Raw genomic sequence first — 23304 nt, forward strand, 5'->3', positions numbered from 1 at the left:
AAGAACTAGAGTGGGTCTCCACCCAGCCCCAGCCCCATTTCATGACCCTATATAAACTTTGAAGTGCTATTCCCTTCCCTAGTCCTAAATGACTCGGGTCCAGTAAGCAGGCAGATGCATTCCCAAGGGGACACTCTCAGGGTGGGGCTCCCCTGAAGCAAATCCCAGGCATAATTTTGGATCGGAAAGTGCTTGTTTTAAATTTTCTTTTTAATGGGACATTGTGGATGGAGTCAGAGCCCAGGGTAGGAAAGAGGGGCATTTTATGTCTCCAACAAAAAGTTTCAACAGCCGTTTAAGTGAAGGTGAGTGAAATCGCGTCTGACTCTTTGCGACCCCGTGGACTGCAGCCTACCAGGCTCCTCCATCCATGGGATTCTCCAGGCGAGAATACTGAAGTGGGTTGCCATTTCCTTCTCCAGGAGATCTCCCTGACCCAGGGATCGAACCCAGGTCTCCCACATTTCAGGCAGACGCTTTAACCTCTGAGCCACCAGGGAAGCCCCTGGTTGCCTATGCAGAAGTCCATAGGGATTTCAGACGAAAAAGACAAGGTCAGACGGTAAAGAACTCAAATGCCAGCAGACACGTGTGCCACCTCCTCCAGCAGGTGGCTCCTGTGTGGTGCTGTGATTGAGGCCTTTGTGAAGCACTCTGCAGGACAAGGCAAGGGAGCGTTCTGAAGGAATCGGAGGACAAGGGGTAGAAAGGACAGGATATTGCTTTGGAGACAAGAAGTTCTAGATTCCAATCCAGACTCCACCAGTTCAACATCCCTGAACCACTGGCTCATCCTCATTTGGCCTCAGTTTCCAGCATTGTTGATTGTTCTGAGGACTAATTGAGATTCGGGCTCAATCCCTGGGTTAGGAAGTTCTCCTGGAGGAGGAAATGGCAACCCACTCCGGTATTCTTGCCTGGAAATCCCATGGGAAAGGGGAGCCTGGCAGGCAACAGTCCATGGGGTCAAAAGGAGTTGGACATGACTGAGCACAACTGAGTTAATGTACACATCATACCTAAGGTGCACCAGGAATAAGTAAAAACTCAGTAGAAGCTTGTTCATCTCCCCCATCCAACACCCTTTATAAGAAGAGGTTTTGGTCTCTCTTTCATGCTTTTGGAAATTTTGGTAATAATTTTTTTTCCCTAATGAGACACATACATTTTATGGTAACAGAAGTGTTGACAGAGCAGGGCAACTCATGTGTTTGATGGTACTTTTATGTGACATATTAATATACAAAAGTATTAGGAAAAGAGGAATTTTTTCCTTCCTAATATGGCCTGGTTCTCCCACATACCAGTTCTCAGACACACCGGCATCTCTGCTTGTTCCATGAGTAGGTATTTATTGAGCACTTTTGTTCCAGGCATGTGCTGGGTCCTAGGAGAGATGCAAAGGCAAAAAAGACTGAGAAGTTGAGAGTCCCCAGGAAAAGGGGTTGAGACAGACAGGAAGTGTATATGTGCAGTGAAGAAACCTGCAGGGGAACAGGAAGTGGGAATTATGGGTTGTGGTCCTGGCCGTGCCTCCACCTGCTGTGGTGACTCCAAACAAGTCTTGCTCTGCTCTGATGCCATCTGTCAAATAAGGGTTTGGAACAGATGAATGCAAAGCTTGCTCAGGGAGCAGAATGTTACCATTGCCGCGAGCCAGGACTTATGACTGTGCGAGTTCTCAGAAGGGTACACATCCCACAATCCCAAGCTGTCCTTCACACTGACTACCTGCACTGCGCATTCTTAATCAATTCTGGTGGAGCAATTTCTGTATTTCCTGCATAAACCGTTTCTGCTTTGCTTGCTAATTTTTCTTTCTCTTCTTTTTCTCTCTCCCTTCTCTCCGCTTCCTTTCTCTGCACCTCCTAACCCCTCTTTGATCTTCATCATGGTGGCAGAAATGGAAATGGATGTGGAAAGCGAACCTGAGTCAGAGCAAGTGGCAGAGTGAATGCTGGGACCCCACACTGTGCAGACATCCAGGAATGGACCACTCACAAGACCCTGGGTCCCAGGGCTCCTCCATCCTTCCCCATCTTCCCAACACTCCATTTCCCATTTCAATGCGGGTTAGAATGGATGCTGAACAAGGCAACTCAGGCCCAAGCAGTTGAAACTGCCTCGTGTATGAGAACAACTCTCTTTCTGAGGGTTCACCCATCATTTAAACATTATGCTGGAAAATAATGAAAAGACAATGGGGGATTCCTTTTTTAGCACTTCTATGTGGACTATACTCTTCTGAAAGGAAAAATGGCTTTGATTCTAGAGACACTTGATTTAATTTATATTCAAAAGCTTAGGAGGACCAGGTCAAAGTGAGCCCTGATTTCTATTCCACACCTCAAGGTTAAATGGGCCAGAGTCACTTTGTGACTTTAATATTTGTACCTGTTGCTACTTTCTTAACAACCCTGAGTAGGTGAAGTTAACAATAACTCATATAGTGTGCGTTTTTAGGAAACCTAGATCTAGTCTCATGCCCAAAAGTTTCTCTTCCACCTGTACCTAAAATGGGGCTAAAATCCCATCACCAGGAGATCTTTCCTCTGGGGCTTACAAAGTTTGCATTTCTGAAAATTTCCTAATTAAAGTTTTTCAAAAGATAGGCATCAGACTTGAAAACAGCAGTGTTCAGCTTTGGAGTCATGGGACATCATTGGGTTATGGACAATGATGAAGAAGGGGCTGCAGAGGTTGGGAGTCTCTACTTCAGCCTGAACAAAATCTAGGTAGACATATCAAAGAACCCTTGCATTACACTGTGACTGCTTATTAGTTTATTCACTGATTGAATGGCCTCTTGATGAGGGCAGAATCCTGCAAATTTGGCTAAAGAATGGTCCAGAGACTGAAGTGCCATTCTAGGTCAAGGGTGCCCCTGAGAGAGGAGCTGGGGCAATCACTAAAAATAATCATCAGTTGAATCAATATTTTTAACAGCACAAAGGATAACAGGCCTTGCATTCAGTGTGATAGAGGGGATCATCATTTAGGCAGAAGATATGATATGAACCCAAATAATTACAATACCAGGAAACAAAAGATACATGCATCAGAGGGTGAAGAATAAAGGGCCATGCAAAGAAAAATGTGGAAGCAGCTGTACCCAATTAAAAGAATGAGAAAATACTTTCAAGAAGCAGCAATGTTTGATCAAGGTCAAAGCGTGGGCAGAGCATGAACCACAGAGTTTCCCCGAGTGGGAAAGCAGCAGCACAGTGAGGGGTCCTTGACACTGGAGCACAAGGGCACTACGGGAGGGATGCCCAGAAGATGGGGCTGGGGGCTGGGTGGGCTGGGCCGGGCATTTCCGGATCTTGAGGGTCAGGTGAGCCAATTGTGTGTGGTTGCCTAGGACTCCCCTAGACTGTGTCAAAGCATCTTCAGGATGGCGGATCAAGAAAGACATGTCTGAAGGGAAATAAACCACAGCAAGAGAGAGAGTGAAGACAGGGTCTGGGTAGCAGAGCCCCATGCAGAGACGCAGGAGAAAGGGGGGCCGAGGGAATGGAGGGAAGAAGTGTATTTTTGAAAGGTTGTTGTTGAATCACGTGAAGACACCAGGATTCTTGGCCCCCGGAGGAGAAGAATTCAATCCAGGGCCAGAGACGAGGCTTGATCGCTCAGAGCTTTTGTGTAATAAAGTTTTATTAAAGTATAAAGGAGATAGAGAAAGCTTCTGACATAGGCATCAGAAGGGGGTGGAAAGAGTACCCGCTTGCTAGTGTTAACAATGAGGTTATATAATCCAAAGAATATCTGGAGGGTGTAAAGACCTCATCAGACCTACTCCCATAATTTACATTTTAAGATAAGAGAAGGTTGAATCCAAAGACTGTCCTTAGGCAGGATACATTATTGTTATATAATCCTAAGGAATGTGGAGAAAGAAAAAAAGATTGTCCTTTCTTCCTCCTTGAGAATTCCAGACCCTGCTGTCCTTGGGGACCCCTAGACTCCCTATCAACCTGCCTAGGAACTGACTCTCTCATTTTGAGTCCAGAGTGCGGAAGTGACCAGGTGCACTTTAGAGAAGACATCAAGACCCTTCCTCAAGCGAAGAAGATAGACTGAGGAGTCAGGGCGTGATCTAGCATCTTGGATTGTGTCAGGCAGAGCTCAAAGGGTCTTGCTAAGGGAAGTTGTCTCCATGTCCCACAGAGATACAGTAATTTGCCTACCAATGTAGACCTGGAGAGAAGGTGCACCTCTTCCCCACTCACTATATCCAAGCTGCAGTGATCCTCTGTTTTCCACTATTTATCACACCCTCTGTGTGGCTGTAAGAGCAGCTTCATCAGTGGGCCAAGTGACTTCTCTGGAGGGAAGTGAAAGCAGACCCTCAGTCCAGACAATTTCCGCTAGTGCTGGACACGTACAGGCTCTCAGCGGCTTGAACACCTAACCCTGGAATTGCTCCACCTAATGCTAGATACTAGGTTTTGAGGATAATTTGGGCAAAATAAACTGCTAGACCTAAGTTAAGGGAGACAAGGCTCATACAAAGATCCAGACACTAATCAATGATATTTCCTAAAAAAAGAGGAAGAAAAAGCTGCTTTGAGACTCATCAGGAAAATACATGTAAAATTGTTTACAGTTTTAGATAGTAAATATTATTCCCTCTTGCTGTCGTAGTGCTGACCCTTACACACTTTCCCCGCCCCCACGGCCCCCCACCCCTCCCAGAGTAGAAGGGTGTCTCAACTTTTGGGCGATCAAAACAAATGGGAGTGATTCATCCAGGGGGATTGGAGGCCAGGAAACACCACTAACCAGTTCTCTGGGTGTGTTTGCCTTTCTTGTGGATAGGAGGTACCTACTTGCATTTACTTCCATCCTTCATCCCTCTCCTCCATGCTGGAGGCTCTTAAGATCACCTATGTTTTAAGCTAGATAACACTCTATTCAGTAAAAAAGATAAATTTGGAATTCTAATATTAAAAAATCACAATTTTTGAGTAGCATCTCACAGGTAAATTGTCCCTGTTTCTGTTTTCCAAGAAAATTCAGGAGGAAGGAAACTGGCTTTAGAATGTGATCCTCTGACATCAGACAGCTAATGTCTAGCCTTACCCAGAATATTGATTATAGGCCATTTTCACTAGAAAACAGATTCTAATAACTGTCAGTCTGGTTTACTTATAAAAAGCATTGAGTTTAAGATCAGGTCTAGTTCTCTGACTAATTCACTGTGTGACCTTAGACCAGTCAAGTCTCCTCTCTGGCTCATCTGTAAGTAAAGATGATGTTCTAGATTGCCTAACTTCAGATTCCATTCCCCCTGGGAAGTTCTGAGCTCCCTGGGATTCTTCAGTTCTGACAGAGGCTGTTTGATCTAAGATTATGATTTCCTTAGAATCGAGCATCACCCCCTAACAAGGCCCTTGAAGAGATATTGACAAACTGGCTCCTCAGCCCCTGTCCTGGCTCCTGGCAGACTTGTGCTGGCAACTCCCAAGACTTGCCTAGATTGGCAAGCTCTCCTAAGACCACCTCTGAGGAGCAGGTATCTTTGGTCTTGTCCTTCAGCCAGCCCCCAGGAGCAGCCACCCACAACCAGAGAAAATGTGCAGGTGAAGATGAAAGTTTGGTTCACCCCAGCTGCCCCCATCCTGCCTTCTGTGCCTGTGGGGAGCCAGCAGGGTGGGGCTGTGCAGGCATGCAGGAGCTGAGTTTTTGTTTGTTTTTGTTTTTTCTTAAATGCCAAGCTTCAAAGTGAACACAGTAACTGCTCTTACTCAGCATGTGGTTGGGGCTGGAAGAAGTGAAGTTTCTTTAGTTTATATGAGCCAGAATTTTCTCACTGAGCCACGGGTTTCATATTTGGACAGAAGAGGATAAGAGGATTGCACAATAGAACTGGAAGTCAAGGAGAGGGCCCTGGTGGGGAAAAGTCTAGGATCTGCTTGAATCTCAGCAGACCAGCCCCTGCCCTGGAATTGACACCAGGCCAGGTGAGCTGACCACCCAGCAGGACTATCACAGATGGGAGAGACCCCAAATACAATGCTGTAACATTGCTCTCTGGAGCTGTGTGCAGTAGACAACCTGCACATCGTATGGGACAGACCCACCACGTGGCCCCAAGAAGAAGGGGCAAGGCCATCTGAGGGGTCTGCTCTCTTCCCTCTCAGTTGCGGACTGTGGAGCTCCGGCAGAGCTGGAAAACGGAGTGGTCACCTTCTCCACCAGGAACAACCTCACCACATACAAGTCTGAGATCAGATATTCCTGCCAGAGGCCCTACTACAAGATGCTACACAATATCACAGGTGAGCCCTGCATGCTTACCCAGCCCACTCCCTCCTCATACTTTGGGCTCAGGGTTAGGCTGGGGGCTAACACAGCCAGTCCGCTGGCCATCGTTTGAGAGGAACTGGGAGGAGAAACCCTTGGAGACGTACCTCACCTCTCCCTGCCTCAGGCCTGCACCCTGAGAGTTAAGCTTCATGACACCCCAGCAGCATGACATACTGCTGGGACCTATATGACATACCCACACAGACACACTCACAGCCCCCCGCAAAAAAGGAACCCTCAAAAAGATGTGAAGGCCAATCAGTTCTGCCTCCACCACAGATGAGAACCAAGAAAATGCTCCGAATTTCCCAGAGCCTCCAAGTCCTCTCTTTCGAAGAGGAATAGTGGCAGAGCTCACAGAGCTAGTGTAAGCCTCATGAGATGGTAGGCACGACTGTGGTTTATGAAAGGGTTTATTAAGTGGGGAAGCAGGGGCAGGGCAAGTGCGCCACCCAGAGCTGTGTGACTAATGATGAGAAGTGCCCTCCAGGGTCTGGGCGGGGCCCCCACAGGCAGGAGTCAGATTGCTCAGAGACACCATACTGAAGAGCATGCCATTTATTTTGGAGGCCAATGGGGAGCTATTGTGATTTTGAGCAGAGACAGGACAAAATCAGATTCCCGTTTTAGAAAGATGCTTCAAGTTGCAGACCAGACTGGCTCAGAGAGAACAGCATCAGAAAGACTCTTTGGAAGACTTGCAGTGATTCACAGTGGAGGAATTAAGAGGTCAGATCTATTTTCCATGTGCTATGAATCAACCACGTTCTCCTTTTTCTTCAACCTTTTTTCCCTCACCCAGGTGTATATACCTGTTCTGCCCAAGGAGTCTGGATGAATGAAGTCCTGGGGAGAAGCCAGCCCACCTGCCTGCCAGGTACCTTGCTCTCAAGTTCTCTGCCTCAAGGTCCCATGCAAGGCACTGGGTCCACGGGTGCTTTGGCTGTTAATGGAGTAAGGGGTAGGGGGCATGATGCTTTGATTGCTTTTGAAGAGATATCTTTAGATGGTCAAAGGTCAGAAAAGCCTAGCCTCACATCTTCTCGAACAAACCAGCCTGTATGTTCAACCTGTTCTATCACAACAGGACACTTCCTGCCTCCTCTCTCTGCCATTCTGCTCTCTTCCTGCCAGACTTCTCATCTCACAAAGTTGGTATATTTGTATCGGCTGTGCACCAGGAAAAGTGAGAAAGTGGGCACCTGCTCCTCAAGCACTCGCTGTGTGGTAGTGAAGTGAAGTTGCTCAGTTGTGTTCGACTCTTTGCAACCCCATGACAGTAGCCAACCAGGCTCCTCTGTCCATGGGATTTTCCAGGCAAGAATACTGCAGTGGGTTGCCATTTCCTTCTCCAGGGGATCTTCCTGACCCAGGGATCGAACCCAGGTTTCCCACATTGTAGGCAGATGCTTTACCATCTGAGCCACCACAGGGTAGAGGAGGTGGAAATCAGACAAGCACCAAATAACCACAGGACATAGCAACAAGTTCTTCCAAAAAGCAGTATGCTCAAGTCTTAGTGACTGCTGTATCCCCTGAGCTCACTTACTGACCCTACTTTAAAATGAACAAAGAGTTTTGTGGTAACAGGAAGTGTCCCTGTGCATATAGATTTGGGGGCTATTTTATGGATATTTGCATTGGTATTAAACGGATGAATGATTTACATCGTAATAATGATGTATGCACATATTCAAATTGACTTAGAATAGTATAGCCCTAAATGCACACTCTAGGGTTAAATAAATAACCCACCAAAAATTAAGTATTCACAACGCAGAAATTTACACTTCAAAAAGAAATAAGACTAGTGATTCAATCAATAGTGATTGAAAGATATAATCATTCAAAAGAAGCAGTGTTGATTTCATCATTTGGTTGAACAGCAGTAGCTTTACCATATGGTTCAGGGTTGAGTGGCATTCATATTTTACTGAATTAGAGTGTTGGGTAAACTGAGATAGTGTATTATTTGAATGGTACATTTTAGTAACCTCCAATATTCACTCAGTAGATTTCTAGATTTAGGCATTAAAATGGAAAGGCTATGGAGCCATCTACCAGACCTGAAGAAAGTTTTAGCGTTTGGGCATCAGCTTTGGCCATCACAACTGCTACCAGATCTCAGAGAAGGAAGACATTCCTACATGTGGTTGTCTGGGAGCAGAGAAATGAGGACGGGTTAGGAAGACTTCACTTAAGAGTGCTTTCAATCTAAGCAAGAATTCAAAGAATTCATGAGGATCTGGAAGAAGGAAAAGGTCAACCCATCCACACTCTGCTGGCCCCTGTCATCTCAGTTAGGCTTAGCCAGGAGCACACCTAAGGGCCACAGCTGGGAAAGCCTTGGAGAAGATGGGGAATGGTACAGCTGTGGCAAACTGGAGATCAATTCCTGATTTTGCTAATACTATGTGGGCCAAAGAAAATGGCAGTGTAGGGGGGTTCCATCCTGGGCAGTACTGCTGTGATGTCTAGAAGGGGATGAGGTACTACGCTGGGAGGCAAGGGCCCAGCTCCTAGTCCTGGTGTTGCCTTTTCCTGATCTCCATCTTTGTTAAGTCATCTGACCTCTTTGGGGCTAGGATTTCATACTGCAGAAGTAGGGGAGCAGAATCAGGTGATCCATGACATTCTATGACTCTTGATGGTCATCATCCTCTAGATTCATACAAAGCATGTTGGATATAATGAGTCTTGAAATTCTGGTAACACCTAGTCTTGAGCAGAACATGGTGTATCATTGGACCAGGCCAGGAAATTACAAATTCTCTTCTAAAACACTGAGATTGAATGCAGAGACAAGCCAGAATAGAGAAAGCCATTTCATCTGGCATCATAATATCCACCTTTCCAAGGAAACTATTAAGCAAATATTATTTTCCCCTTATTTTACACTGAGAAAACTAAGGACCAAGAAGGTATAATGATTTAACCACGGTTACCTGCAAAAAGTTAAAGGCAAAACTGGAAGGTGGACTCAAGACTTTTGATGTCAACACAAGCAATGCTGAGCCATTCTTGACTCTGCCATCTTCAGGAACCCAGGATTCCAGAATATCACAATTTTGTTTTTAGGGCCCTCCCTCAGTACCTCCAGTCTTCTAGAGCCCAAATCTCATTTCAGCACAGCTGAAGCTCTAGTATTTCAAGTCAAGTCTTCTGTCCCAGGAAAGACTGGATGGAGAATGGTAGCAGATAAAAAGAATGGCCCCATTTCAGTGAGCACTCTCGAAGGCTTGTGGCATCATTCAACGTCTTGAAAGGACAAGAGCATATAAAGAAGAAAAAAAAGACTTTAGTGGAAAAAATGAAGCTAGAATCCAAAGAAACAGGCTCCACTCCTGGCTCTGTCTCTAATGACTTTGAATATATCTTTTGCATTCCCTGAACCTCAATTTCGCCATCAGTAAATTAGCCGTTCTCCAAGCTTCCCCAAATTGGAGACATTCTGTGACCTGGGTATGCCACAGGCACCTTGGAAAAAGGCACCATTCAGTGCTGGCTTTGTTCTGACCATGGATTGAGCCACAGGCATGTCCCTCATCACATGCGGGTCTTTCAGCACTCAATAAGTTGCTGCACAGGGCTAGTCACAGACCTGCCTTGAGAAGTCACTCTGTAGGTTGCTGCTTATAATTGGGATTCTGGCCTTCAACTCTGAAAGGCTCGGCCACAGCCAATTAGCAAAACCCAGCTCACATCTGGCCTGGGGTGAACAGCAGGGTGCCTCAGGATCACATAAAACATCCGGAAGAAGAGCATCTGAAAAGCATTAGGTTGCTGGAAGCCTGACCTCTCAAAGTTGCCAAGACAACTCAAATGCTCCTTGGTCTTTAAAGGATTACTGAAAGTATCCAGGGCCAAGGGGTGTAGCCCTGGCAATTTGCAACCAAGAGGAGGTCAATGCTCACACCAGGCTTACCTACCAGACCTAAGCACTCTGCTGAGAGGGGCCCTTGTGAGCTGGTTCTTAGCCAGCAGGGGGCTGGTACTGAAGACCTTCTGCTCATGGGCCAAAGGCGTTTGGCTGCAGGAGACTGGTGGTGCATGTGCATGCTCGGGGTACAACTTGGTGGAACGAAGTTTGATCAGACCTTTCTTCTTCCCCTGAAGGTACTACTGGGCTCCTGGGTGCAATGATGGATGGCTCAGAGCAGAGCCCATGCATCATTGCTTGTAGATTACGCCACCTTTCTCTAAGCTCGGATGCCCTGGCCATCCCTTCACAGCATGTGTCCCATAGGCCAGAGAAGAAAAGGTTACAGGGCATGAGACCATGCTCTTCATTTGTAATGAGGCATTGTGGAATACAGGATAAGACATTCGTCTTAGAATCTAGTTAAGCCCCTGCTAACCAGCTTAACAGCCATGTGAACTTGGGTCAGTCACTTACCCTCTGGAGAGTTTTATTCACCTATAAAATGAGAGTGGCCAGGGCAAATGAAATAAAAATCAAAGGAATTTGTAATTTAAAGGATCCTTGAAGATCATTTTGACCAACAGTTTCATCTAGCAGATCAAAAAGTGAAATCCAGAGAAGGAAATTTACTTACCAGAGTCACACAGGACAGAGGGGAGAAAAGCCAGATCAAGACCCCAAATGTCTTGTTTTCCACTCCAGTGTTTGCTGTGACCTGCTAGATAGTCTTTTAATCTCCTGTCTCTCAAAGCCATTGACCTGTGGTTCTCAGAAGTTTTCCAAGTGCCCACAGCATGGACCACATCTGGGTTCTGAGATGCCTTTTCTAGAGAAGAAAGGGGCAAAGGGACTGCTGCTGGAGATAGTCCTGGTTAAAGATGATCCAGATCACAGGTGGTCTTGGCTGGAAGGGTTCAGGATGGTGAAGGCCCACAAGTAAACTGGTCTGGTCCATAGAGGGTCCTGGCTACAGAAGAGTCAGACTACAGAGGAGCCAGGCTAGAAAGGCCAAAAATGACCCCATTCAGAGCTTTCTCAGGCCAGCACGGCCCCCAGACATAGGCCAGGGTCCACGGTGGCATAATCTACAGTGGGTGAGATGTGCATTTCTTTAAGAGGCTCTTTGCACCTGGCTGACCTGACCAGTCTCCTTCTCTCGTCCCGCCCCCTCCTTCTTACAGTGTGCGGTCAGCCCTCGCGCTCGCTGCCAAACCTGGTCAAGCGGATCATTGGGGGCCGCAACGCCGAGCCCGGCCTCTTCCCATGGCAGGCCCTGATTGTGGTGGAGGACACCTCAAGGGTGCCCAATGACAAGTGGTTTGGGAGCGGGGCCCTGCTCTCCGAGTCCTGGATCCTCACGGCCGCCCACGTGCTGCGCTCCCAGCGCAGAGACAACACAGTGACACCGGTCTCCAAGGAGCACGTCACCGTCCACCTGGGCCTGCACGATGTGCGGGACAAATCCGGGGCTGTCAACAGCTCGGCCGCCCGAGTGGTGCTGCACCCGGACTTCAACATCCAGAGTTACAACCATGACATCGCCCTGGTGCAGCTGCGGGAGCCCGTGCCCCTGGGGCCCCACATCCTCCCCGTCTGCCTGCCGCTGCCCGAGCCCGCAGGCCCGGCACCCCACGTGCTGGGGCTGGTAGCCGGCTGGGGCATCTCCAACCCGAACGTGACAGTGGACGAGATCATCGGCAGCGGCACGAGGACCTTGTCAGACGTCCTGCAGTATGTCAAGCTACCCGTGGTGCCCCACGCCGAGTGCAAGACCAGCTACGAGTCGCGGTCAGGCAACTATAGCGTCACTGAGAACATGTTCTGCGCCGGCTACTATGAGGGCGGCAAGGACACGTGCCTAGGAGACAGCGGTGGCGCCTTTGTCATCCTCGACGACGCCAGCCAGCGCTGGGTGGCCCAAGGCCTGGTGTCCTGGGGAGGCCCTGAAGAATGTGGCAGCAAACAGGTGTATGGGGTCTACACGAAGGTCTCCAACTATGTGGACTGGGTGTGGGAGCAGATGGGTTCCCCGCAGGGCCTGGGCGAGCTGCAGGTGGAGCGGTGAGCTGCCGGACTCCTGCCTGCCAACCGCCCTGCCCAGCCCCAGCAAGACTGCACCCTCCTAATGACAACACACTCCACTGTTACTCACAAGACCAAGGGATGGACACACTGTTCCCACCCTCCCCAGATGGCTCCTGGCTCCCTGGAGGCAGCAGTGTGGTACAGGAAAAGGCCCTACATAGGAAACTTGGGTCCCTGGCCCTGGGGCAAGTCCCTTTCCCTCTCTGGGCCTCACTCTCCCGCAGGACGGGGAGGGAGCTAGACTCGGGCCAGTGCCCGGACTCCTCTCCTGGAATGCCCACCCCAAGGGCCTCATTCACTCCTAGTTGTTCATCAAATCCAGTGGCACCACCATTGGTATAACTGAGCTTGGACCTGACTGTTAGAAAATGTTTCCTTGCCTAGAGCTGAGTCCATATATTTTCCCCACTCTGCCCTCTGGTCTAGACCCTAAAAGCCCTCAGATTTGAGGAGACAGGGATGACACCCCAGAGGCCCCTCTCTCTAAATATAAGGCCTTGTAGTACTTTCATCCCTGGGTTTTCTCTCCCCAAAGCTTCTTGTAGTCCAAGTCTTATCTCTTCTATTCCCTGTTAAAGGAATCTCAAAGGACAAAGAGAAAGCTGGGAAACTCTATGATGACCGGGGGGAGAAGAACAGTGGGAAGTTTTCCAACCCCATGAAATTCCTATCATCAACGCAAAACACTTATCTGGGTACATCCACAACTGACTCTCCAGACAAGCACGAAGCAAGCTTTCAGTCTTGAAATGTGTCACCTGAAAGGGCTATCCGAGCCCCAGCCCTAGATGTGGAGATTCAACCCGATTGGCTTGGAGAAAGAGAAGGCTCACACCATGCTGCTGTGCCTCTGGGCAGGGAAACGGAAGAAGGGAGGATTATATGAGTGACCTCCTTGCACCAGACCTCGTTCCCCCCACAGCATGCCTGCAATCTGAGCTCTACAGAAACCCACCTGGCATGAATGTTCTGAGGGACCCACTCCTCCAGCTTCCAGGAGCCAAGTCAAGAGAAGCAGGGACTTGCCCAAGAAAGGCAGTAAGAGGAGAAGGAGAGCCCAGGGTCCTGGGTTCAAGCCGCAGCTCTGCCCCCAAACTGTCTTGTAACTTTTGACAAATTGCTTTCCCTCCCTGGGCCTCAGTTTCCCCATTTGTAAAAGGAAGGCATCGGACCCCCTCAGGGTCCTTCCAGCTCCAGCGTTCACTGCTTCCAATGCCAGCAACCTCTCCCTGGCTATCCGCAGCCTGACCGTCTTCTTCCTCGGGGTTTGCTCTCCTGGGGATTCCCCACCAGAGACAGAAGCCTTGAGAAGGATTCCAAGAGGGCAGTTGGGAAGCATCTGCTTTTCCAGCTGGGTCCTGACAGCACACTCCTGTGTCTGTGAGCGATGCATGTAGAGGATGCTATACTTTGTATATTTATATCACAAGCTTCACTCCTCTGTAAGGTTCCTCTGCACTGTTTCCTCCATCAGGGGACCAAAATGAAAATAAATCCTCTGTGGATAACCAACAGCCTTTGTTTGGGGGTTTGGTTATTGTTGGTGTTTGTTTGTTTTGACCTTTTGAAGAAAATCTGACCCTTCATTAAGCCACAATCTCTCTCACTGTGGAAAGGGTACAGTTTTTGTCACCTGGACATTATCCAAAATAGGGTGATGAGAAATGGAGATGGTTATGGACATGTGTCCTCTCAAAGGCTACCTGTTCCATCATAGAAGTGCCTGCCATTTAAGTCCTTGAGTTCAAAGTGCCCAGATAAGAACAGGAAGCAAGATCGTGTGCACCCAAGTCTCATGCAGGCAAGGGGAGTTCAATGTCATGAGCGGAGTGGAGATCGTAGTGTTATGGGAATTTAAGGAGGGAGAGGTTCACACAACTGAAAGGGGTCTGGGTAACTTTTCAAAGAGGTTACAAAGAATACACTGGGAGATGGGAGGGCAGGGCAGAGGGGACAAAGGTCAAGTAGGAAAGTGTGCCCCGAGTGGATGGGAACAGAGGGCGTAGGGGAGAGTAGACAGTCTTGAATGTCATACCTGTGTTAGTGCCCTGTCCTGTAGCCAGTGACTGCCTAATTTGGGGCATATCAGAATCACTTGTGTTTATTAGGAATGCAGGTTCCTAGGTCTCACCCATGGCAGGTTCTGAATCAGTAGGCTAAGTGTGGGCAGCAGGCTGTGGCAAGTGGAGGGGGTGGAGGGAGGGACCAACCTAGAGAGAGTGATAGGGAAATCACTGCAACCATTCTGGAGAGAGGTGGTGCAAACCACCAGGCCAAGGGCGTGACACTGAAGATGTGGGGGTGCAGTCTGAAAGCATTCAAGTAGTGTAGTGGGTAGAACTTGGTGCAGAGGCATTGTGTGAAATAGTGCAGACAGGAGATGTGGTGGAACACAAGCTAATATGTTAGCGAGGGCTCCCATGTCATACGCTCACAGTTTGTGTTTGGGGTTCGTATCATATTGAAACTGTCATGCTTTTTACACTACTGAGAACTAAAAGAATCCTACATTATACCTTACACTTTATGTGCAGCTGGTTTCAGAGATTATCAGTCTTGTGTTCCATCACATTCTCTAGGTTTTTGGATTTATATTGTTGATGTATTGAGACACTAAAGTGTCATGGGGTTGCATGATTTTTTTTACCAGTGGCTGATTAAAGATGGTGGCTGAAGAAAAGGGAGGCAACAAGGACACTGTCTGTGCAGACATTAACAGACATCTGGAATAACAAAGGGGAGATGGCTGGTGAAGGATGGAGACCAGGACTTGGTTTTGCTGTGTTTGAGGAGTATATGAGCAATCCAGCTGGAGGTGTAGAAAGGAGGAGTCCAGAGGAGAAGGCAGATTAGAGACACTGATCTGAAATTCATCAGGGTCTAAGTGGGGTGAAGGCATGGGAAGAAGTGGCATCATCCACTGGAAAAGAAAAGAAAAGACGAGGGGGCTGAGGACTAAAGAAGGGAAACACCAGCATGGATTGCATGGAGAAAAGAAGAAAAACCCCAAGAAAGACATAGAAAAGGGAAATCAGAAATACTGGAAGAAAAGAGCTTCAGAAGCCAAGGAGAGAAAGTGTCAAGAAGAAAAAAGTGATCAACAATGCAAATGAGCCGGGACAGTCCAGAGGACACTTCCAGGCTGGATGTTCCTAGGCACCAGGACCAACAACTGCCATCAAGTCTGGAAGAGGATCCAGGGGACAGACCCATGCTCATGTTTAAGTCCCTAGCCCTTCCTCCCCCTTCCTTTATGCTCCATGTCCTTAATCCTCCTCCTCTTCCTCCTCCATAGCCTCTTCCTTCTTTCCCACTTTTCTCTTCCTCTCTCTCTTCCTCCCATTGTCTCCCTCCTTCTCTCTTTCTCTCTCTCAAGCTTCTCCTAGGTTTTTTATCTCTTTCCTGAGGCAGCCTCTCTGGGACATCTTTGCCCAGTTCTCCAGGTTTTGCTTCCCTGAAACCAATTAATACAAACCTCTTGTTCTTGTCTGACTCTTCAAATGAGTTTGTATTTTCAGACTTTGGTTTCTGTTTTGCTCTTTCATGAGTCAAAGCTGTATCTAGCCTCACCTAAAACAACAGATGCTCCAGCTTTAACAGTGGTTAGCTGCAAGGTGAGGAGAATTCTTAGAGATGAAGAATACATGAGAGAAAATTTCAGAAATAGTGTCCTCCTATACATGTAAATATCACCACTGAAGTTCCAGTTATGGGTCCAGAGCCATTCTGTCTCCATGTATGACTACAAATCTATTAGATTGTCAAATGGCCACTTTATGTCCAAGTTTGTGTGAACCATGGTACTTTGTTCTTTTGAGTCCACCTCCAAAGGACAGGGAAGGATGTGGATACTGAGTGTCAATTTTCTTTCCAGAAGCTTGACTACGGAAGAAAGGACAGGGAGAGACTATGGAATGAATGAGAAGCTGAGAAAATGAAAATGCAATTTTTAGCATGAAAAGTCTTGATCATGTTTTGGAGGCATAAAGAAAGGAGAAGTGCAAGATAGAGGAGAAGGGTATGAATCCTCAAAACCAGGTCCCCAAGAGTTTGGAAGTGAGGGGATCCAGAGCCCAGAATCAGTTCTGAAGAGATGTTTAGAGAGGGAGTAGATACAAAGGAGGATAGTTTCTTGTGGGCTTTGTGTTTGTTTGTTGAAACTTTTTCTACAGACTTTCCATAAAGTGATGATTGGCAGGTCTGGGCTTATAGTCCATAGTCTAGCAACCCCAACTGAGAAGGACCTTCTAGCAAAACTCCCAAGGCAGGCTTTTATTGGCCTGTCCAGGGTTACATTCCCATCTCTGAGCAATCACTGTGACCAGAGTATAAAAGGCTTTCACTAGTCAGATCATGGTCACATTCCTACCCCTAGAACCAGAGGTAAGATCATTGCAACTCAGGCTAAAGGGAGAAGAAATGGGGGAAGGGAGGACCTTAGAGGAAACTTCAGGTGCTATTACTGAAAGGGGCAATGGGTGCTGGGAAATCAAAAATAACAGATATTCCTTACAGAGGGTGATGAGCTAGCAGCTTTTGCAAAGGGCAAGGTGGAGCCCAGAGTGTGACCTATCCTCCTTCCCTTGGCTGCAGTGTGTGGGATCCCCAAGTTCTCCCGGAATCTGTTGGCCAGGATCATCAATGGACGCCCCACCCAGAAGGGCACCACCCCCTGGATTGCCATGCTGTCACACCTGAATGGGCAGCCCTTCTGCGGGGGCTCCCTTCTAGGTAAGGAGAGGTGGAAGGGGTGGAGGATCCAGGATTAGAGGGTGGGGTAGAGGAAAGGGACCTGACCCTCTTCTTGGAGACTGACAAGGTTTCTTCACTGAGAAGCTTCCACTCTAGCAGCAGGGCCCAGAAGCACAATGTGGTAGAAAGAGCCCTTGGCTGGAGCAGGGAGACACTTGTTCTGTTCCAGCTGGCTCCTTCAGGGAACACTTCCTGAGCCCTGGTCACTCTCTGGCACTGAGAAGGGTCAGGGAGTCAGACCCTTAAACATGGACTACAACACAAAGCACTTCCATGCAGCTCAAAGTCAGGGTGTGCCAGTGCCCTGGGCCGAGGGAGAACCAGGAAACCCACCCTAGAGGAGTCAAAGAAGGGAGATTTTCAACGCTTTGAATGCGATGCTTGGGAATCAAGATGCATCTTAAATGCTACTCCAGGTTTATAATCATGTTCCTAAAAGTCCTCTCCCGAGACAACATGGATTGAAAGAAGGGTTAATCTGGAAGCCAAGAGTCCAGTGAGGTGGCTAGATTGCAGTAGTGAGGAGGGAAGTCATTAGCCTCAGAATAAGAATAGGGGATGAGGGATGGAAACAGGCAGATTCAGATTCAAAGCCATTGGAAAAGGGAACTGCCAGACGTTTGTAATGGACTGAACATGGTTGGGAGTGGCAGCAAAGGCAAGAAAGAAATGATTTATGGCTCTTCCTATCACAGTTCAGCTAAGATGAACTAAGGTCCATCCCAGCTCTGACATCATGATAAAAATTAATAGCAATCTAGAGTCCCTCTGACCCCATCACAGAGGAGGAAGGCATGGACTGGTCCACCTCTGCTTGGGCAGCTCTAGGGTTGCTGGCCTCGCCTCACCCTGACCCACCCTCTCCTCCAGGGTGCGCTCAGGGGAGGACAGCTCCCTGACTAGGGACCCCTGAGGGAAGGTGCAGGCACTGGTGAGGCTGCAGCCTGGACATCTGGGTTACGTGAAATGGTAACCCGGCAGAGGGGCTGATCCTTATATTCCCACGAACACAAAGACAGGAGCTCTCACTCTCTGGAGCCTCCCAAAGGGTCACAGTGAGTGAGCACAGGTTAAAGGGGAGCCCAGTGGGGAGCAGGCAGGGGAGAGAACCAAGAATGAGAGGGGTTAGAAGGACAAAGACAAAAATAGAGTAAGAGGGCGTGTCACAGACCTAGAGCCCTCTCCCTAGAGCGAAGGGGGACGAAGGGCGAAATGAAAGAAAACAAGTACAAACAGAGAAAGAGAAACTGGTAGGGCAGGAAATGAGAGATACAGAATCATGAAAGGAGAAAAGCAGGGGGACCAGAGGAGAGGAAAACATCAGAAAAGAAGCAGAGAGGAGAGGAGCAGACAGGGAGAGTGGACGAGAGCAAAGACACTTCTGATTTTGTTAGAATGTATTATATGTAAGAGAGATGGTTTAAGTACCCACGGTTTAAGGGTTAGATTCCTGTTCTGAAGCCTTGGGTGTTTCAGTTCAATGATGCTCAGTGCTCACTGTGTCTACTGCACGTTTGTTCCCACTTCTCTACCCTCAGCCAAGCTACAAGAGCTCTGCAAGATATCCTCAGCCTTGCCCATAGCCCTTCTCATCTAGAATCTCCTCCTCCTCCTGTTGTCTAGTTTTGTAGAGGGAAGGAAAGGCAGGAGAGGGTGTAAGAAACCGAGAAGAAGCTGAGGGACAGACAGAGGGAACCTGCCCATTCAGTGCCCACCATGAAGCCTGTGCAGAGAGGTCCTGACTCAGGGACTCACTATCTGCAGAGCTGGGAGATGAAGCTATGTCTTGGTCTCATCATTGCTCTCCCCAGCCCTGTTCCATGGCAGGCTTCCTAATCTGGGTGCCTCATTCCACTTTATCCACTTGGAAAATTATCCAGGAGCCCCTGGCTGTAGACTGGGATCAAAAATACCACCAGGGGAAAGAGGATGGCCTGTGTAGAGCACTATCTGGAAGCCAGTAGCCGGAGCATATGGCTGCCCCTGAGAGGGCCAGGGACCTGCACAGAAAGGGACCTCTACCCGCAACTCTGAACTCTGCTATGATACCCACACTCCAAAGCCCTGGTACCTTTCTTTCTGTTTGGCTCATCCCAGTATGTCTCTGGGCTCAGCTATTTATGGGTTTGTCACCTGATTCATCTGAGGGATGAACCAAGCCCTGATCCTATATTAAGCAAAGGGCAGGAATGTGTCCAGCAAGGGAAAAAGAGCCAAGATACAAGAGATGTGCTAGGCTGATCATCAGGAGACCCACGGTCAGCCCTGGTCCTGCCACCCACCTGCAGAGCTGCCCTAGACATCCCCTCTCCCCTAAGGCCTCAGAATCCATGTCTATAAAATGAGAGGTTTGGGTCAGAGCAGTGGTTCCCAGCCTTCGTGACAGCAGAACTTTGGGGGCAATTTTAAAGTGTGTTTGTACCTGGGCCTCACTCCACGACTTAGATGGTGTGGCTCAAGCCCAGACATTGTTTGGGGAGGATTTCTTTGTTTGTTTTTAATTCCCCACATGATTCTATTATAAATGTGTACTCACATTTGAGGAGAATCATGTGCAACAATACTTTTCAAACTTTAATACGCCTAGAAGTTACTTGAAGTTCCTTTTAAGATTCTCAGATTTTACTACTGAGTACAGATTCTGATTCAGTAGACCTGTGTGGGGGCCTGAGAGTCTGCATTTCCAAGAAGCGCCCAGGTGAGGCTGATGCCGCTAGTCCAGGGACCGCACCTTGAGCAGCAAGGCCCAAGGGGCAACCCGTGAGCAAGACTATGGACGCCTTGGGCTGTCTGGAGCTTGCCAACCCCATGCATTTAAGGGAGACCTGGAATCACTTTTAAAATGTTCAGTGTTGACCTAGGTTGGGGAAGTAGATGAAATCACAGATTCAACTCCTCATCTTCAGATTAAGATCAATGAGTTTCTGCCCTGGGGCTGTGAAATGCAAGGGAGAGGGGTGCCGTGGAGAGGGGTCTGAAAGCCCTCAGCTTGAGGTAGTGGGACGCAAGGTGAGGACAGGGTGTGTCCACACTTCTGTTTCAGGCTCCAAATGGATTGTGACTGCGGCTCACTGTCTCCATGAAGCGCCGGATTCAGAGGGCCTAAGTCTTCATGATTTGGGCTTGCTCAGCCCCTCTGCCTTCAAAATCATCATGGGTGAGTGTGGGCCAAGCTGATTCCTGAATCCAGCTGTGGTTCTGGGGATGGGGTGTATCTACTCACTCAGTCATCAGGGAGGGAGTCATTGGGAATGAAGGACAAGCCAGGACTGGAGTCCAGGGACCTGCCCAAGTCCTGGATCACAGTCGAAGCCCAAGGCAGTGATTCTCGGATGTTAGGACCATGAACAGATCATTGAAGTTGAGGCCTTAGATTTTATAATAAAGACTCCCATCTGGATAACTTCCAAAGATGTCTCAGGCTTCTATGAATCCGTGGTTTCAAGTGATTCATACACAAACAATCCAAGCTTCCCCTCTCCTTTGTAAACTGGCTGATGGAGTTCAGTTCACCACATATTTATGTTCTGACACTATGTCAGATCTAAAGACACAAGTTCCTGCCCACAAGGACTGACAGTCTAATAAAGGAATAAAATATGAGCACAAAATCCTCTAATAAAATGCAGGAAGCAGTAAGTTCTGTAGGAGAGGAACAGAGGGAGTTCATAGGGAAGAGATTCCTAACTGAAGCGTGTAACTCAAGAATCTCCGAGGTTTCACGGAGAAGGCAACACATTACCCAGGTACGGAAGGGTGACTATGGTTTGGACATATGGTAATGGGCCCTGGAATGAGTATTAATTACAAGGCAATGGGATCAGATCAGATTATGAAGAAAGATAGAGGTTCGAGCCCAGGACAATATGTGGGGAAAGGCAAATGGGGAGGGATGGCTTAAAACAGGTACGTGAAAGGCACTGTAAGGGTTAGGGCTGGAAGCATGGGCTGCATGGGACAGGGGCTGACAGGGAACAAGGTGGGACTTTATCCTCCAAGCTTCCGCTGCCCTCATGCCTCACATGCCTTCTTCTTGCCCAGGCAAGCTTCGGAGGACCCAGTCAGATGAGAATGAACAGAGTCTCAGTGTCAAACAAGTCTTCTTCCATCCCCTGTATAACCCCAACACGTACGAGAATGACGTCGCTCTGTTGGAGCTGTTGAGGGGCCCGGTGCTAAATGATTTTGTGATGCCCATCTGTCTACCCCAGGGGCCACCAGAGGAAGGTACTGCACCCACCTGTGATTCCACCTCGGCAGAGCCTCCATGGAGGCTTTTACTCCAACGCTGGTCAGGCTTCAGTGCCAGCTGAGTCAGCTGACTGTGTCTGCCTGATTCCTCAGCCACCTTCCCTAAAACAGCTAAGTCAAAACAGGTTTCAAGGTGGTACACAAAAGCAGGTAGGCTTGGTCAGTATTTCAAGCAAGTATCTGTCAGGGTCCAGATAGGAAAACAGAAACCAGACTAGTTACTGTAACAAAAAGAATTTAATACAGGGTATTGGAGGGCTGGAGAAGTAAAGCGGGATGCTGAGATCAGAGAGAGAGCACTTGCAGGGAGGAACTACCACTCCTGAGGCTAGAGGAACAAAGGGAAGAGGTTGGAGTTACAGAACCTGGAAGCTTAGGCAGGGGCTGTGTGAAGTAGGAACTCAGACTCTGCAGAAGAGGCCCTGTGCGGACGGTGCCGGGAAGCAACCCAGCCACTGCTGGGGTGGGGAGCCATCACTAGGGTGATGCCATCAGGAGCAGCAGGGCTTCCTGGAACTGCCCCCTATTTTCAGGAATGTTCCTGACAAAATGGATCTACCATTCCAGAGTCTCATTCGCAGCATCACAAAGCAGAGTATAAAAGGGTACGTCTGGAGCTGAGAGATAATGACTTAATCGCTAGCACAGGCTCAACTCTCCAGGCTGCCATCTCCTAGCTGGACAACCTTGAAGAAGTTGCCTAACTTCAAGCCCCTTCCCTTTACACTAGGAATAATACCCCATGGGTGGTTGTGATGTTTCAGTGAAATAATAATCAAACATATTCAGCATAGAGTGAGAGTCCAACTCAGGGAAGTTGGTTTTTGTTTCATCCTGTTCTAAATTCAGTGGTGCCATGTCACAGCTAACCTTCTTTAGTTCAACGAAGTTATTTTTAAAAAATGACTGAATGGAATATGAGAAGTATTGAGGGGAAGTGAGCCCACAGGAAAGGCCCAGGTATGGCTCTGATGCATCAGATACCATGTGTCTGCCATGTAGCACTTGATTTACATTAATTAATTTATGTGCTACTTATAAAAGCCTTGTGAAGTAGTATTGTAGTCCCATTTTCAGGTGAGAAAACTGAGGCTTGGCAAAGGGAAGTGCTTTACCCGAGGTTCAGCTTGTAAGAAGTAGATCTGGGGCTGGAATTCAGATCTTCCAACTTAAGGCCCAGAGCTGTTTTCAGTATCCAGGCTCTTTTCAAATGATGAAACAAGTAAGTGCTCTATCAGTGCCCAGCCCATGTTCACATTGCCTCAAGATTTGCCAACCTTACAGACTTCTAGAACATCAGAGCTGGGAGGGGTTTTAGAGGTATCGAGTCTGAACTCTTCGTTTTATGGATGAGAAAACTAAGGATCAGAAGGGGAGGGAGCACATCCTGTTGTGGGCTAGGCTGGACTTTGTATTTATTCAGTTATTGATTGAGCATCTACTCTGTGTCAGCCCTGCTGTAGGCATAAGGATACAGCCCTGAATAAGGCAGATGAGATTACTGGTCTCACGGAGCTGAGGTTCCAAGCTAGTTGGGAGTGGGAGAGAACAGACAGCTAAACACATAAACCAGCTAACATCTCATAGAAACAAATGCCCAAACCACTGTCTCAGGTAAGCTCCAGCCCAAGTCTTCCTCCTCACCATGTTGGCATTTTCTCAGGGGGAAAACTCAGTGATTCCTCCACATGCAGGTGATGAGGGGGCTGCAAGGTGCCACCCTCCAAAAACCCGCAGACAGCCTGACCGCTCTCACTGTGTCTTCTCTCCTCCAGGGGCCATGGTCATCGTCAGTGGTTGGGGGAAGCAGTTCTTGCAAAGGTTCCCAGAGACCCTGATGGAGGTGAAGTTCAATATATACCCTTCAGAGGGTGACACTTTTGCCCCACATTGGGCATTTCTGAGCCCCAGTGTCTCTCAGGGGTTTGGAGGTTTGGACTGGGGATGAGTGAGACAGGTACAAAGGGACCAGACTCACCTTCAAA

General features: G+C 48.2%; 1 protein-coding gene across 9 annotated transcripts in view; it reads left to right on the forward strand.

The window, feature by feature from the left end:
- Positions 1–23304, forward strand: part of MASP1 (MBL associated serine protease 1) — a 66563-nt gene that overhangs the window by 37259 nt on the left and 6000 nt on the right. For 7 of the 9 annotated variants that reach the window (XM_025286691.3, XM_025286713.3, XM_044943699.2 and 4 more), the window contains exons 9-14: positions 6144–6281; positions 7112–7186; positions 16910–17047; positions 20112–20225; positions 21110–21295; positions 23095–23162. In XM_025286691.3, the coding sequence (XP_025142476.3) occupies positions 6144–6281; positions 7112–7186; positions 16910–17047; positions 20112–20225; positions 21110–21295; positions 23095–23162 (719 nt within the window). Of the gene's footprint in view, positions 1–1901; positions 3275–6143; positions 6282–7111; positions 7187–11412; positions 13831–16909; positions 17048–20111; positions 20226–21109; positions 21296–23094; positions 23163–23304 lie in introns of those variants that run through there. The other 2 variants (XM_025286704.3, XM_006042778.4) reach the window with 2 other exon arrangements.

The sequence above is a fragment of the Bubalus bubalis genome, chromosome 1 (genome assembly GCF_019923935.1).
Source record: "Bubalus bubalis isolate 160015118507 breed Murrah chromosome 1, NDDB_SH_1, whole genome shotgun sequence".
Taxonomy (NCBI): domain Eukaryota; kingdom Metazoa; phylum Chordata; class Mammalia; order Artiodactyla; family Bovidae; genus Bubalus; species Bubalus bubalis.